Source organism: Trichosurus vulpecula, chromosome X (genome assembly GCF_011100635.1).
Source record: "Trichosurus vulpecula isolate mTriVul1 chromosome X, mTriVul1.pri, whole genome shotgun sequence".
NCBI classification, from domain to species: domain Eukaryota; kingdom Metazoa; phylum Chordata; class Mammalia; order Diprotodontia; family Phalangeridae; genus Trichosurus; species Trichosurus vulpecula.
The window spans coordinates 44,810,249-44,823,701 of record NC_050582.1 but is presented as its reverse complement, the minus strand read 5'-3'; the positions used below and the strand labels follow the sequence as shown (position 1 = coordinate 44,823,701).

Genomic DNA, 13,453 nt, shown 5'->3' with positions numbered 1-13,453 from the left:
AATGGGGATAAGAATACCACCTACTTCCCAGGGTTATTCCTGGCACATAGCTTAAGAAGTGCTTATTCCTTCCTTCCTATCCCCATTGATCACAGGATCATAGATTTAGAACTGGAAAGAAGCTCAGAGGCCATTGGGTCCAATTTCTTCATCTTACTGATGTTGAAACTGAGGCATGGAGAGGCTGAGGGACTTGCCCAGGGTCATCCAATAGCTAAGTACTGGAGGCAGGATTTGAACCCAGGTCTTCCTGAGTCCAAGTCCAGTGCCCTATCTGCTACACCGTGCTGCCTCTCACACAGCAGGCAGAAAACCTGAGCCCTAACTCTCTGTTGCCAGTAAGTAGCACTGTGCCTTTGGGCAAATCCTGATAACCTCTCCTCAGCATCACGCACCTTTCCTGGGAAGAAAGGGTAGATGGGCTATTCTTTCTCATTTCTACATGGAATGATCTGCAGGTAGGGGAAAAACTGCCATGCTCATTTCCGTAACAAATGAGACTTTAGCATCCTAACTAGTTCCCTGACTCCTCAGCATCTTTCCCTCCTTCCTATTTGCAGACCACTTGGCCCATTTCTCATATACCTGCCATGTTCTATTGCTGCAAAGAAATGGCTTTAGAAATCTCATTGGAGGGGCAGCTAGGTGGTGCAGTGAGTAGAGCACTGGCCCTGAAGTCAGGAGGACCTGAGTTCAAATCCGAGTTCAGACACTTGACACACTTACTAGCTGTGTGACCTTGGGCAAATCACTTAACCCCAATTGCCCTGCCGTCCCCCCTCCAAAAAATTTAAAAAAACAAATCTCATTGGAAAGGCTAGAATTCTAGGACCAAAGTTCCAATTCTGACTCTGCCGCACACAACCTTTGTGACCTTGGGAATCACTTTCCTTGTAAGAGGCTTAAGTTTCGTCATCTACAAAATTAGGAGGTGGTTCTACACAGTCTTTAGCACTACAGGAAGATGAGTCAGAGTTCATTGCTGTGGCCAAGCCCTTCCTTTCCTTCCATGTTTCTCCTACCTGCCCACTTGTCTCTACCATCACCTTAGTGCAAAGCCTTCATCACCTCTTACCTGGACTATTCAAGTGGGTTTCTAACTGATGTCTCTGCCTCAAGTTTTTCCCCTCTCTACTCTATCTTCTACAGTCTGAGCTGTAAAAATGACATCCTGAAAGTGCAATGAGGTGGATAGATGGCTTAACTAAGAGTTGGAGGTCCTGGGTTTGAGCTGTGGGCTCTGCTACTTACTAGCTGTGTGACCTTGGGCAAGTCACTTAGCTTCTCTTGGACTACAGTTTCCTCATCTGCCAAAGGAGGGATTAGACAAATGGACTCTAAGATGTTAGGGTGAAATCTAAGCTCTTCAGCCAGGTGGTTAAGGCCATCCATGACCTAGCTCCAGTCTACCTTTTCATTCTGGTGAATATAACAGATGGATTAGGGGAGGGAAAATAATGGAGATAGGAAAACCCACTAAGAGGTCACTGGAACAGTCTAGGTAGTTGGAAATAACAGGCCTATGTTAGGGTGATAGCTTTAAGAACAGAGAGAACAGGACCTAGAGAGAGGACATATTGGGGAGGTGGAATCAACGGGACCTGATCAAGATTAGATATGAGAGGTGAATTCAGAAGCAGTGGGGTAAAGAGGAAAGAGAGTAAGTCTGGTTTTGGACATCTCTGGTGGACCATCAAAGTGGAGAAGTCCTGGAGGCAGCTGGAGATATGAAGGCATAGGTATGGTACAGACATAGGTCTCAAAAAAGGTACAATCTTATGGAGGAAAAGATATCTACACAAATAAGTGTGATCTACAGGAGGCTAAGTAAGAGTAGTGCACAGAGATTGTGACAAAGTACTTGAAGAAGTCGGGGGAGGGCAAAATCACTTTGCAGTCCCTGGGGTTGGAGTGGTGATTTCATTGCTGAAATAAGGGACTTGCCTCCTGTCATCAGCAATGGCATGAAGACCAAAGAAGGCAGGATGGGAATGCGGAATGGGAGAGAATGCCATTAGGATAGGATATAGATTACATGGAGGTACACAGGGTGGGATAAGGTCAGAAATGCAGTCTGAAGCCAGGCTGTGGAGGTCATTCCAGGATTGAGAGATGGCAGGTGATGAGGAGCCCCTGAAGGTTTTGAATATGGGAGTGATGTGGTCAGACTTGTGCATTTGGAAGAACGTGAAGGGGAAGTAGGGAAACCAGTTAGGAGGTCCTGATGATAGTCTAGGCGAGAACAGAGGTGGAAAAAACCTGCACTTCATCTAGGGAGGAGGGTAGTGTCCTCAGAAGAAACAGAGAAGTTAATGGGGGGGAGGGAAGGGTTTTTTGAGGGGCAGTGGGCAAAATGAGTTGTCTTCAATATGCTGAGTAGTCTAAGGCACAGATTCAAATAGAAAAAGAGCCCTGCAGCCACATATTGACTTCGAAAACCACAAATTAACATTATCTATGTTGTACTATATTTTTATTTATTTTGTTAAACATTTCCCAATGCCATTTTAATCTGACTCAAACTTTAATTTTGCTGGCTGTGATTCTTATCCCTCTGGTCTAAGGTGTTAAGGGACAGCCACATGGGAATATTCTGGAGGTAGTTGGATATGTGAAAGTGGAATTTGGGAGAGAAGTTGAGGGGGTAGGGCATGGATACAGAGAGCTGGAACAGCAAAGTGGAAAGAGTACTTTAGTAAGTGCAGTGAGTTCAAATCCCAGTTTGACCAGGCAATTCCTTCAACCTCTAGGGGCCTCCAGTTCCTATTAGAGAATAAGGAACAAAGTGTGGGGGCTGGACTAGATGGCCTCTGAGGACCCTTCCAGCTGGAGATTTGATTTAGGTTTCTCCCTGTGCGACCTTTGGCCAAGTCACTTCCCCTTCCCGAGCCTCAGTTTCTTCATCTGTAAAATGTATAGGTTACAGTAGATAACCTCTAAAGTCCCTCTTCACTCCAAATCAATGATCCTATTTGGATCATTAGCTTTTCACAGCTACCTAACTGTGGAAGGCCAGAAAATGGTCTCTGGGCAGATGGCCCTGAAGCACTGAAGAACCACTTTGAAAGCAAGCAACTGTTTGAGAGAAATAAAGAAATGCATCGACAAACAAAGAAATCGAGATCATCTGTCTCAGGGCACCATGTCACAGAGCAGGCAGCAACCCGCAAAGGACAATAAAGTCCCCCAGCCTCCCAGTCAAGTTTCCACACACCTGATGCTGGCCAAAAAGACTTGGGAGGTGGCCCTGGTCCACACCCCACCCAGAGAGGAGCTGGAGCTGACTGGAGCCCTGCTCATATCATCTGGGATGCATTAGTCAATGGTGCTCAGTCTCTGTGTATCCTAGATCGGTGTAATTAGGGAAGGGAATAAGAAAGGCTAAATTAGAAAATTGCTTGCCAGCAAAGACCCTGTGTTTACAGGAGCTGGTGTTGATATCAGTAGCTGAAAACAGCAAGTCACTTTAACTGGGGGCCTTTTAGACTTTATAGTGGGGTTTGGCGTTCCATGTAATAGCTGCCGTTTCATTCTAGGGGAGATGAATTGCTGCCTGGGTCTCAATGGAAGCCCTTATAATTTCTCTCCCCAGGAACAAAAGACACTCATATAAAGGGTTCTGCTCCCTTGTTCTGGGGGAAGGGGACTAGAGAAAAATGTCAATTCCTCTGCCTGGCATTCAAGGCTCTGAACAATCTACTCCCACTCTCCCATTATACCCACAAAGCACTCTGCTCTAAACCAACTGGACTTTTTTCTGCCCCTCAAATATACCCTATACTCTCTCACCTCCATACTTTTTCCTGTGCCCTCTGTCCTGCTCTTCACCCACTAAATTCCTGCCCACCCTTTCAAGGCCACCTCGATTGCTGCCCACCTCCTTTTAGGAAGCTGCTCCAATCTCCTTTGTCGATAATGGACTTGTCCCCCATAGCTTTCACCCCCGCAGCACTTGCCCTGTACACAACATTATATATCCTAGTAATCCGTGTTTGCAATTCGCCCCTACAAGGAAGGTGACTCTCATGAAGACATGGATCTTACTATCATCTTTAAATGCTGCCTTCTCCCTAGGGAACAACACTGTCCTACAGTGGTCTATATTTATTGACAAATCCAATGCTCTTGATCTCTCTTCAGCATTTGGTACTGTTGATCACCCCCTCCTCCCAGACACTCTCTTCTCCCTTGGATCATGATCAAGGGCTTCAGGACTGGCTCTATTATCTCACCAGCTCTCCTGGGTTCATCTATGGCCTCTTTGTAAGCCACACTGAGATATAGCTCTAGCTGTATATGACTTGGGTTTGAATGCCACTTATTAGCTGTGTGATCTTAGAAAAGTTACTCCTCCCTCTGTGAAGTCCTGTTTTCTCACCTGCTTAAAATGAGGGGGCACACTAGCTAACCTTTATGGTTCCTCTGCAGCTCTAAAGTTTACGAACAATAGAATCAATGGAGATGGAGGTTGTATGAGAAGAGCCCATGGTAAAATCCACATCCGATGCTTTGATGTATGCGGATATTGAAAGTAGTAAACGTCCCTGTAGCTACTGTTATAATCCCCTACCTCTCTGTCATTTCGGTTCTTAGCAGGAGACCCTTGAAAATCCCTGTCACCAAGCACTTCAGATTCACTAAAATGACTATCATTATGTTGCCCAGTGATATCCATCAAAACTGGTGCCTCTGTACCATGGAAGAGGGGCTGAAGCAGTAGCATCCCCATTGTTTCCATTTCAATCACCTCCAAGTGCAGAATGACAGACCAGGCCCTGGCTGAGTTTGAAACAAATTGAAATGGAAGGTCTTTTACTGAAAGGCAGTGCTTCATCCACTCAGAAAGTGGCCCACGGTCATGGAGTGTAGATGTGGAGAAGCAACCATCTAAGCTATCATTGAACATGTGCTATTTCACGCAGCCCACGCTCCAACTGATCTGGATTCCTGGCTACCTGCCCGATAGGCTGCACTATTTTCTGACTCTGTGAAAGCACTCTGGACCCCCTGCTCACAGCTCCTCAATCACCTCCTCTGTCCAATTCTGAGCCATCCTCTGCATCCCAGCTTGAATGCTGTTTCCCTTCAAGGACCCTCCTTGAGCCCCTCTTGTTGTGCATAATCCCTCCATTTGCTGAATGCTTTATACCTCTACATTGGGGAAAGATGGTATTACAGAACTTAAGAGGTGTAAAGGTTGTTGTGTATCTACTATGTGAAAGCCCTCCTCCAATGTCTCACCACAGTGCAGAAGCTACGCTGGGTTCTTGTAAGTTGGGTCAGCAGATAGACTCCAGCTATGTCCTTTCTAAAAGGTAGTGTCCAGAATGAAACACAATATCCCAGATATGATATGACCAGGACAGAGAACCGAGGGACTGTCATCTCTTTAGTTTTGGATACCAGGCCTCTCAATGTAGCAGCCAGCCGGAGATCCTATGAGCACTTGTGACAGCCACACCACAGGTTGAGCTGCAGGAGCCCACTAAAACCACTAGATCTTTTTCAGACAAAATGCCCTCTGACCACAACTCCCCCATCTTGTACTGGTGAAAGTGATAGTTTCAACTTAAGTAGAAGATGTGACATCCTATCCCTAGTAAATGTCATCTGATTAGATTTAGTCCTGACGTTCTGTCATTCTCAGTCTCACTGGACTCTACTGCTAGTCTTCATATGCTCAAGAAGGGAGATTGACCCCAACTTGAGTCTGATTTATAAGGCCCAATACCCTCAGTATGGTGTGCCAGTGGTGTCAAACTCAACTAGAAACAGACCACTAAACCATTGTATAAAAGGATCCCTATGGGAAGACTGACTTAGAAAACCATAGGTTAACATTATCTAGGTTCTACTGGATTTTTATTTATTTTGTTAAATATTTCCCAACTACATTTTAATCTGGCTGCTAGAGTCATGTTTGACACCTGTGCTATATGGCATTGTCCTGGTGATCGGGAAGGTGCTACCGAATTACCAGCACATTCCTCTCCTGATTCTTTCTCCTCTGTACCCCTACTATCCCTAAATATTTTTGAAAAAGCTCAGCACATTTGCAGTCAACTCCAGAGAGAAGGAAGCCCAGGATGTTCTTTAGTGGGGGTGGTGGGGGCACAACCTTTCAGTTCTCAAGATTTTATATTGTCTTGTAGAATCTATAATCAGATAAGAACATCACCAGGGAGACAAAATGGACATGGACTATTAGGCTATTTCTATTTTAATTCAGGTGGAAAGAACAACGTGCCCTTCTATCTTCTTGAGACTGAAAAACTCCACTGACCAGCACTCTGAGGCACAAAATGGTGGCGTTTTCTCTTTAGAAACACTTGATGCCTTTTACTGTTAAGACTTCCAAGTATTTCAGAAATGAGTTCCAGGCTGGAGTGTTTCCCACAAGCCACAGGTCGGGAGGGAGCATCATGGGAAGAGTTTGCCTGTTTACCACCTATTGCAATACACAGTGCAGGGGAGAGGACATGAGGGCCTGAACCTGAGGCGAAAAAGCACCACCCTAGGACCACTGGGTTTGGTGGCTCAGGCCGTGACTCACCATTTGTGGGCACTTTGATAAACTGCACAAAACCAGAGACTACAGAAGCTCGGGAAGATCTTAGAGAAAAGTGTAACAACAACAACAACAACAGAGAGCATTTATGTAGTGCCTTAAGGTTTGCAAAGCACTTTATAAATATTATCTCATTTGATCTTCACAGCAATGCTGGAAGGGTGGTATTATTGTTTCCATTTCACAGCTGAGGAAACTGAGGCAAATAGGGTGAAATGACTTGCTCAGGGTCACACAACTAGTAGGCATCTGAGGCACAATTCGACTTCAGGTCTTCTTGACTCCAGGCCTAGTGCTCTAACCACTGCCACACTTAGCTACCTCTTTAGAGTCTGGGCAAGAACTGGATCCTACTGTTTTCCCCATGTGAAATCTTCCCTCATTTTTTCCTCCCAAGACTAGTTGGGAAGAAAACCTACCCATTTCCATGGGTACAGGACTTCCCAGGAGAAACTAGAAGAGAAATGAATAAGTGAAACCTTATTCTTTGGAGTGTCCTTGGGAGTTGGAGATTAATTGGGCTAGACTAAGGTTTCCCCTGTGTATTCTGAACAAAGAAAGTGCAAATTAATAATGTGAACAAACTCCAGAAGGGCCTAATTGAACCAGTAAGATGCCTCAGTTGACCTCTTTAACAGAACTTTTAAAGGGAGTTAGCACCTTCATTAAATACAAATGGATCTTGCTAATTTCAAGTTTTCATCAGCCCCCTAGTTAAAACCCCATACCTACTTAGTAGTGGAGTCCCTCAATGTCTCCGTAACTAAACAAAGTTAAAACTACTCCACAATTCAGGCTCTTCACCAATTTTACTATGACATAAACTACCCTTTTCTACCTAGAACTCAGCTAACCCTCCTCAACCCAGAGAACCAAAAAAAAACAATAGCCAAAAATGGCTGTCAAAATGCTCCAGTCATTTTGGTAGTAGGAAGGGCCCTGAGGCCATCACCACGAGACTGTTTACACTAAGCAAGCTCATTTTTCAGCTTCCAAGCTTGGAGAAAATGAGGGGTTGCTATAGGTGAACCCACTGCCAGCAGCAAAAAGGGGGAAACAGGAAAATCATGGAGAGCCACCCAACTGAGAGCTCAGAAAAGGCCAGCCACCAAGGGTTGTTTCTTGTCCAGAATAGCTGGATGCACTTTCCTGGGCCCTGAGGACAGATATGAGGGTTTGCTGCACAGGCAGTACCATAATTTATTTCATAATGACCCCAACTCATCAAGAAAAGAGGAAATTATGCCCAGTTCTGTTGAAGAAGGCTAGGAAGAAGCTAATATATTTTAGAAGAATTTACATCCGAAATGAAAAAAAAAAAGAAAATGTTTTGGTGCTTAAAGCAACAAAAACTCATCCATATGAAAAACCTGGTTATGCAGAATGACTCACTCTCCCCAGGGCTCCCAGGGAGGCACAGTTTGACTTAAATTTGGTTTTCCAGGCTCAGAATTGAGCAGGGCTTTGATTTGGGACCCTAAGGATTACAAAGAAACATCCATCTGCCTGAGAAACCCTACCACACCTCAGTAGCGGTTCCCATCTCTCTCCCGCCCTTTCTTTCCCTCCTCCTACACATGATTTCCATCCTTACCGCCCCATCCATCTCTGTTCTTTCAGACCCCTGCTATGGCCTCATTTTCCTGAGCCCTTCAGTCTTGGTTCCCAAGGTGACTAATTCAAATATTCAGTGTCCTTTACATAGAGTCCCTTACCCCCTTGTCTTATCACTATTCTTGCCCCTTTTCAGTCATTTTTCAGTTGTGTCTGACTCTCTGTGACCCCATTTGGGGTTTTCTTGGCAAAGATACTGGAGTGGTTTGCTATTTCCTTCTCTAGCTCATCATTAACAGATGAGGAAAATGAGGCAAACAGGGTGAAGTGACTTGCCCAGGGTCACCCAGCTAGTAAGTGTCTGAGGCTGGATTTGAACTCAGGAAGATGAGTCTTCCTGACTCCAGGACCGCACTCTAGCCACTGAGCCACCTAGCTGCCCAAATTCTCATCTTGCCAGATCCCAATCCTACTATATCTCCATCATCTGTCTTGTTTATTCCTGCCCATGTGACACAGGATTCTACTGGAGGAAGCCACACAACGGTGCTAATTTGAACCACAACAAATGTATGTCTTCTTATCTCAGCTGGGCCCTTACTGCCACCTGGCTATCCTTTTATTATTCTCTGACAGCAGCTATTCCAAACTTTCTCTTCTCAACCCTTTACACTATCCCTATACTCCTTCCCAAGAAGGCCTTCTTGAGCTCCCTCTTCTTCTCTAAACCTTTAAATTCGACTACATCATCCTACATTCTCTCCTCTCTTGTTTGTATCAGTCTCTGAAGAAGAGACGCTCCTTCTTCTTGCCAAGGTTAGCCTCTCTCTAATGGTGCCCTAGGGCCCATTCCTTCCTGCTTCTTCCAGATCTTGCCCCTTTCAAGCATGTCCACATTTCTTTCATTATTAAAAACTTTTCAAGTGACTCTACCATTCCCCTCCCATCATCCTCTATCTCTTTACCCTTTCGCAGCCAGATCCTAGGGAAAAAATGACTGATACGTCTCTTCCTCCCCACCTGCTCAATATCATTCCTTACCTCCTTGCCATCTGGATTTCCAACCAAACCAACTTGTCTGAAACATCTTTCAGAGAAACTCCAAATCTCTTAATTGCTATATCAAATGGCCATTTCTCAGCCCTTACCCTGTATGGCTTCCTCTGTAGTCTTTAACACTGCTGACCACTACTTCCTTCTGGGGCAGTCTTTCTCCTTGGCTTCTGGGATGCTATTCATTTCTTGTCCAGCTGCTCCATCTCAGGCTCCCCCACCTTCTATGTCCTCAGCAGCATGAGTGTGCCCCAAGGCTCTACCCTGGGCTATGCCATCCTGTCCTGTCTTGTCCTGTTCTTGTTTCTCTTCCCCACCCCTAAGATTTTATCCACTCCCATGGGTTCTATTATCATCTGTACAAAAATGAGTCTCAAATCTTACATCTGAGCCCTAATCTCTCCCCCACACACATGGACCACATCACCATTCCCACATTGAAAGCTGTTTGCTGGATGTTTCCATCTGGATAGACCAGCACTGTCTCAAACTTAATTAACATTGTTTAAAAACAGATTAGCTATCTCGTCTTCAACTCTTCCCTCCTCCAAATTGTCCTATTTCTGTTGGTACCACAAGTCCTCTTAGACATCCACATTTGCAACATCAGGGTCATCCTTTGATCTCCCCCTTCTCTCTCACCCACAATTGCCAATCGGTTCCTAAAAATTTTACCTCCGTATATCTCAAATCTGTTAACTTCTTTCCACTCCCACCAAAAAACGCTGCCAAAGCCTGTGTGTGATTCTATCCAAGGCGTTTTTATGCACTGAAAACTATTAGCTAGCTTTCTCTGATTTGATAAGTGAAAGAAAGTATAGGGGTGGCTAGGTAGCGCTGTGAGTAGCGCACCGGTCCTGGAGTCAGGAGGACCTGAATTCAAATCCAGCCTCAGACACTTGACCCACTTACTAGCTGTGTCCTTGGGCAAGTCACTTAACCCCAATTGCCCTGCCTTTCCCCCTCCAAAAACCAAAAAAAAGTATAGAAAACTCCCATAAACCATTTTAGAAGGCTTCCAAATAGGGCAAAATGACAGTAACACCCAAAGGTAAGACCTTCTTGGTGAGGCCTCGGTTACTGCTCTACTTCCTTGCCTCATCACCCCTTGCCTGGACCACTGAAACAGCCATGTAATCACTCCCTCTGCTTCTCCCCTCCCCTCCCCCAGTTCATCCTCTACACAGGTCTGACCATTCATTCCCCTGCTCAGAAAACTGAAGTGGCCCCACACTATTTCCAGGGCCTGAAGCCCTCTATAATCTGGCTCACCAACTTCCTTTCCATGTATTTCTCCTTCCTTCCCTCCGTGCCTTCCATATACTACTGGGTATTCTGAAGACTGCCCTACCCACTTACCTCTGCATCAGAGAATCCTGAGATTCCTTCAAGGCTTCACTCAAAACCCTCTTCCTCTGGGAAGACATTGCTGACTTGGTGGCTGGAAGTATTATCTCCTCCCTGAAATTCCCTCCTATTTATTTATTTGTGGATGTGTTGTATCCTCCCCTCCCCCTAAATCCCCATGAAATTGGTGATTGCCTAATTTTCTCTCTGTATCCCTGCTCTCTAGCACATAGTAGGTGTTCAGTAAATGTCCAATTGCATGAATGTTTGCTGAATTGAAAGAACATAAGAAGAATACACAGAGTAACTCAGAGAAAAAGCACAGCTTGGAACAGCAAATCCTAGAATGCTAGCTGTCTTCCGTACTAGCACAAAGAATGCCAGATGGAGGGCCAAAGATTTGGGTTCTAGGCTCTGTTCTGTCGTTCCCTGGCTGCGAGGATGGGAAGTGGCCACTGACCCTCCTGATGAGCTGTGGAGAGGCACAAATGAGGGAAAGTCTAGAAAAGCACCTGCCTCTGTAAAGCGCAGCCAAAGTGTGAGCATGATTCTATACGAGGCATTTTATAAACTGAAAACTATGAGTTAGTTTTCTTTGGTTTGACAGCAGAGAAAAAAAAGCATAGAAAACTCATAAATCACGTTGGAAGAATTCAAAATAGGGCAAAATGATGGTGCCACCAAAAGATTCTTTGGGAGCACTTGGTTAATAAGAGCTAGTGACAAAGACTGCCCGATTGTGCACGTAGAAAAGCCAAGCATGTGCCATATGGGGTGCTGCCAGATTGAGATCCAATGGCCCAGCTAGGTGGGATCCCTGTGGAGCGTTGGGCAAATCTTTTCACTGCTCTGGCCCTCGGTTTCTTCTTCTGTAAAATTAAGGGCTTGGGCTGGGTGACCCACAAGACCCTTCCCAGGCCTAGATCTGTAAGCCTATGATTCTTCCTTTGGTTCTTTGGGCAGAAACATCCTAAGAGAAGTTCTTCCACCATCGCAGGGAGTTTGGTGGAATGGAAAGACGGGATCTCAAGGCAGGAGCCCTGGGTTCTTGTCATGGCTTTGGCACTGAGGACCTTAAAGGTCCATTTAGTCCAATCTCCTTATTTTATAGAGAAGAGAATTGAAGCTCAGGGAGATTGAGTACCAAGGTCACCTCACCAGGAAGTAGCACAGCAGAGATTCAAATCTGGTGACTTGGAATCCATTGTTCTTTCTACTACTCCAGGTTGTGCCATATCTGGAAAATGGGGAGAGCAGGCCATCTTATGTGCACTCTCTCTCTCCTGGGGCCACAGGCTGGACTGGATACGATGTTTGGTGCATGCAAACACTATGCGGCTAGTTAGGGTTGGCATGACAAGACAGTGATGGCACACAAGGTGGCAAGTTTCTACCTCACTCACCTGCGCTCTCACTCGTTCGCTTTCGTTTCTTGCTCGCCTCCTCTTCATTCTCAACCTGAACTTCTGACAGCGATGGACTGCCAGAAGGGCTGTAAAAGTGCAGTGGCTCATGGCTGATGGATGGGTCAAAAGGCAGCTGGTTCAGTCCTAAAGAGGAGGGAAAAACAAAGCCCCGATAGAGATGATGTTAAGGGTACCAGACTTAGACCCTCAGCAAGGGGGCTGGACAGGAGGTGGGGGGAAGAGGGGATCAAGCCTGTGAAAGGGAAGCTCAGGGACTCTAAGACATGCTGGATTCTGGGACATTCCAAGCCTGGGGTAGGTCCCTGTTTTTGGATAATATAAAAGGAAAACATCTTTGGTATTATGTCTCCTCGACCTTTGGCCTCAGTCATCAACAGTTGCCTTCCAAAGGTAATGGGCCACAAGGGTAAGGACCCTGGCCTGGAAGTCAGGAAACCTAGACTTGAGGTCCAGATCTGAAAGAACATGTCTTAAGAGGAGTGGAGATTAGGCCATGCAAAGAAGGATTGCTTGAAGGAAGTGAGGATGTTTCACCTGAAGAAGAGAAGATGGCACGGAGGGAAGGAAGGGGAAATACATGGAAAGGGAGTTTGCAGCCAGATTATGGAAGGCTTCAAGTATAAGGCAAGAAGCTTGCATTTCAACCTAGAAATAATAGGGAGCCACTCCAGCTTTCTGAGCAGGGGAGTGAATGGTCAGACCTGTGTCAAGGATGAACTGGAAGGAGGGGAAAGTAGAAGCTGAGGGAGCGAGTCGGTGGTCATTTCAGTAGTCTAGTCAAGGGATGACGAGGCAAGGAAATTGGGTGGTAGTGATGGGAATGGGGAGAAGGTTAACAGAAGTGAGCAAAATGGAAGTAGGAACTGATTGAGGGGTGGGGGTGAAAGGGCAGCATGCTAGATGGCTTCAAGGATCTTAAGAAGCCTCATGTGAAAGAAGGATTAGCTTTGTTCTGGTTGCCCCCAAAGCACAGAACTGGGAGCAGTAAGTCAAAGTTACAAGGAAGCCATTTCAGCTGGATAGAAGGAAAAACCTCTTAACAATGAGAGCTGTCCCTAAAGTAGAATGGGCTGCCCAAACAGGTAGTAAGCTCTTCATCAGTGGAGGTCTTCGAGTGGATGCTGGATGGCCATTTGGCAGCAGTGTTAGACAAGGTATTTGTCATTCAGGTATGGCTTAGCCTAGATGATTTCTGTGGTCCTTTCTAACTCGGAGACGCTCTAATTCTTTGCCTCGGCGCGTTAGGCAAATCCCTTCCCTTTCGGAAGCCTTGGTTTACTTCTTTGTTGGATGTGAATAGTAGCATGTACACTCTCTACCTCATACAAATGTGTTCTCCAAAGAGGAATGGTAGCTACTTCAAGGGCACCTCATTTAGGAGCTGGGATGCTAGGAGTTCTGGACTAGCTTTGAGAAGTTTGAAAATTCCAGGTCTTCAGACAGTACCAGAAGCGTGAATCTCTTCATCTTCAGATGCCTCACATTCTCTCTCTATACAACTACA

General features: G+C 45.6%; 1 protein-coding gene across 5 annotated transcripts in view; it reads right to left on the bottom strand.

Moving 5' to 3' along the window:
• ENOX2 (ecto-NOX disulfide-thiol exchanger 2) overlaps nt 1-13,453 on the bottom strand; it is a 287,911-nt gene that overhangs the window by 119,840 nt on the left and 154,618 nt on the right. For 3 of the 5 annotated variants that reach the window (XM_036740042.1, XM_036740046.1, XM_036740043.1), the window contains one exon: nt 11,926-12,072. The exons of the other annotated variants lie outside the window; for them this stretch is intronic. In XM_036740042.1, coding sequence (XP_036595937.1) covers nt 11,926-12,072 — 147 coding nt within the window. The remainder of the gene's footprint in view (nt 1-11,925; nt 12,073-13,453) is intronic. 5 annotated transcript variants of the gene reach the window in all.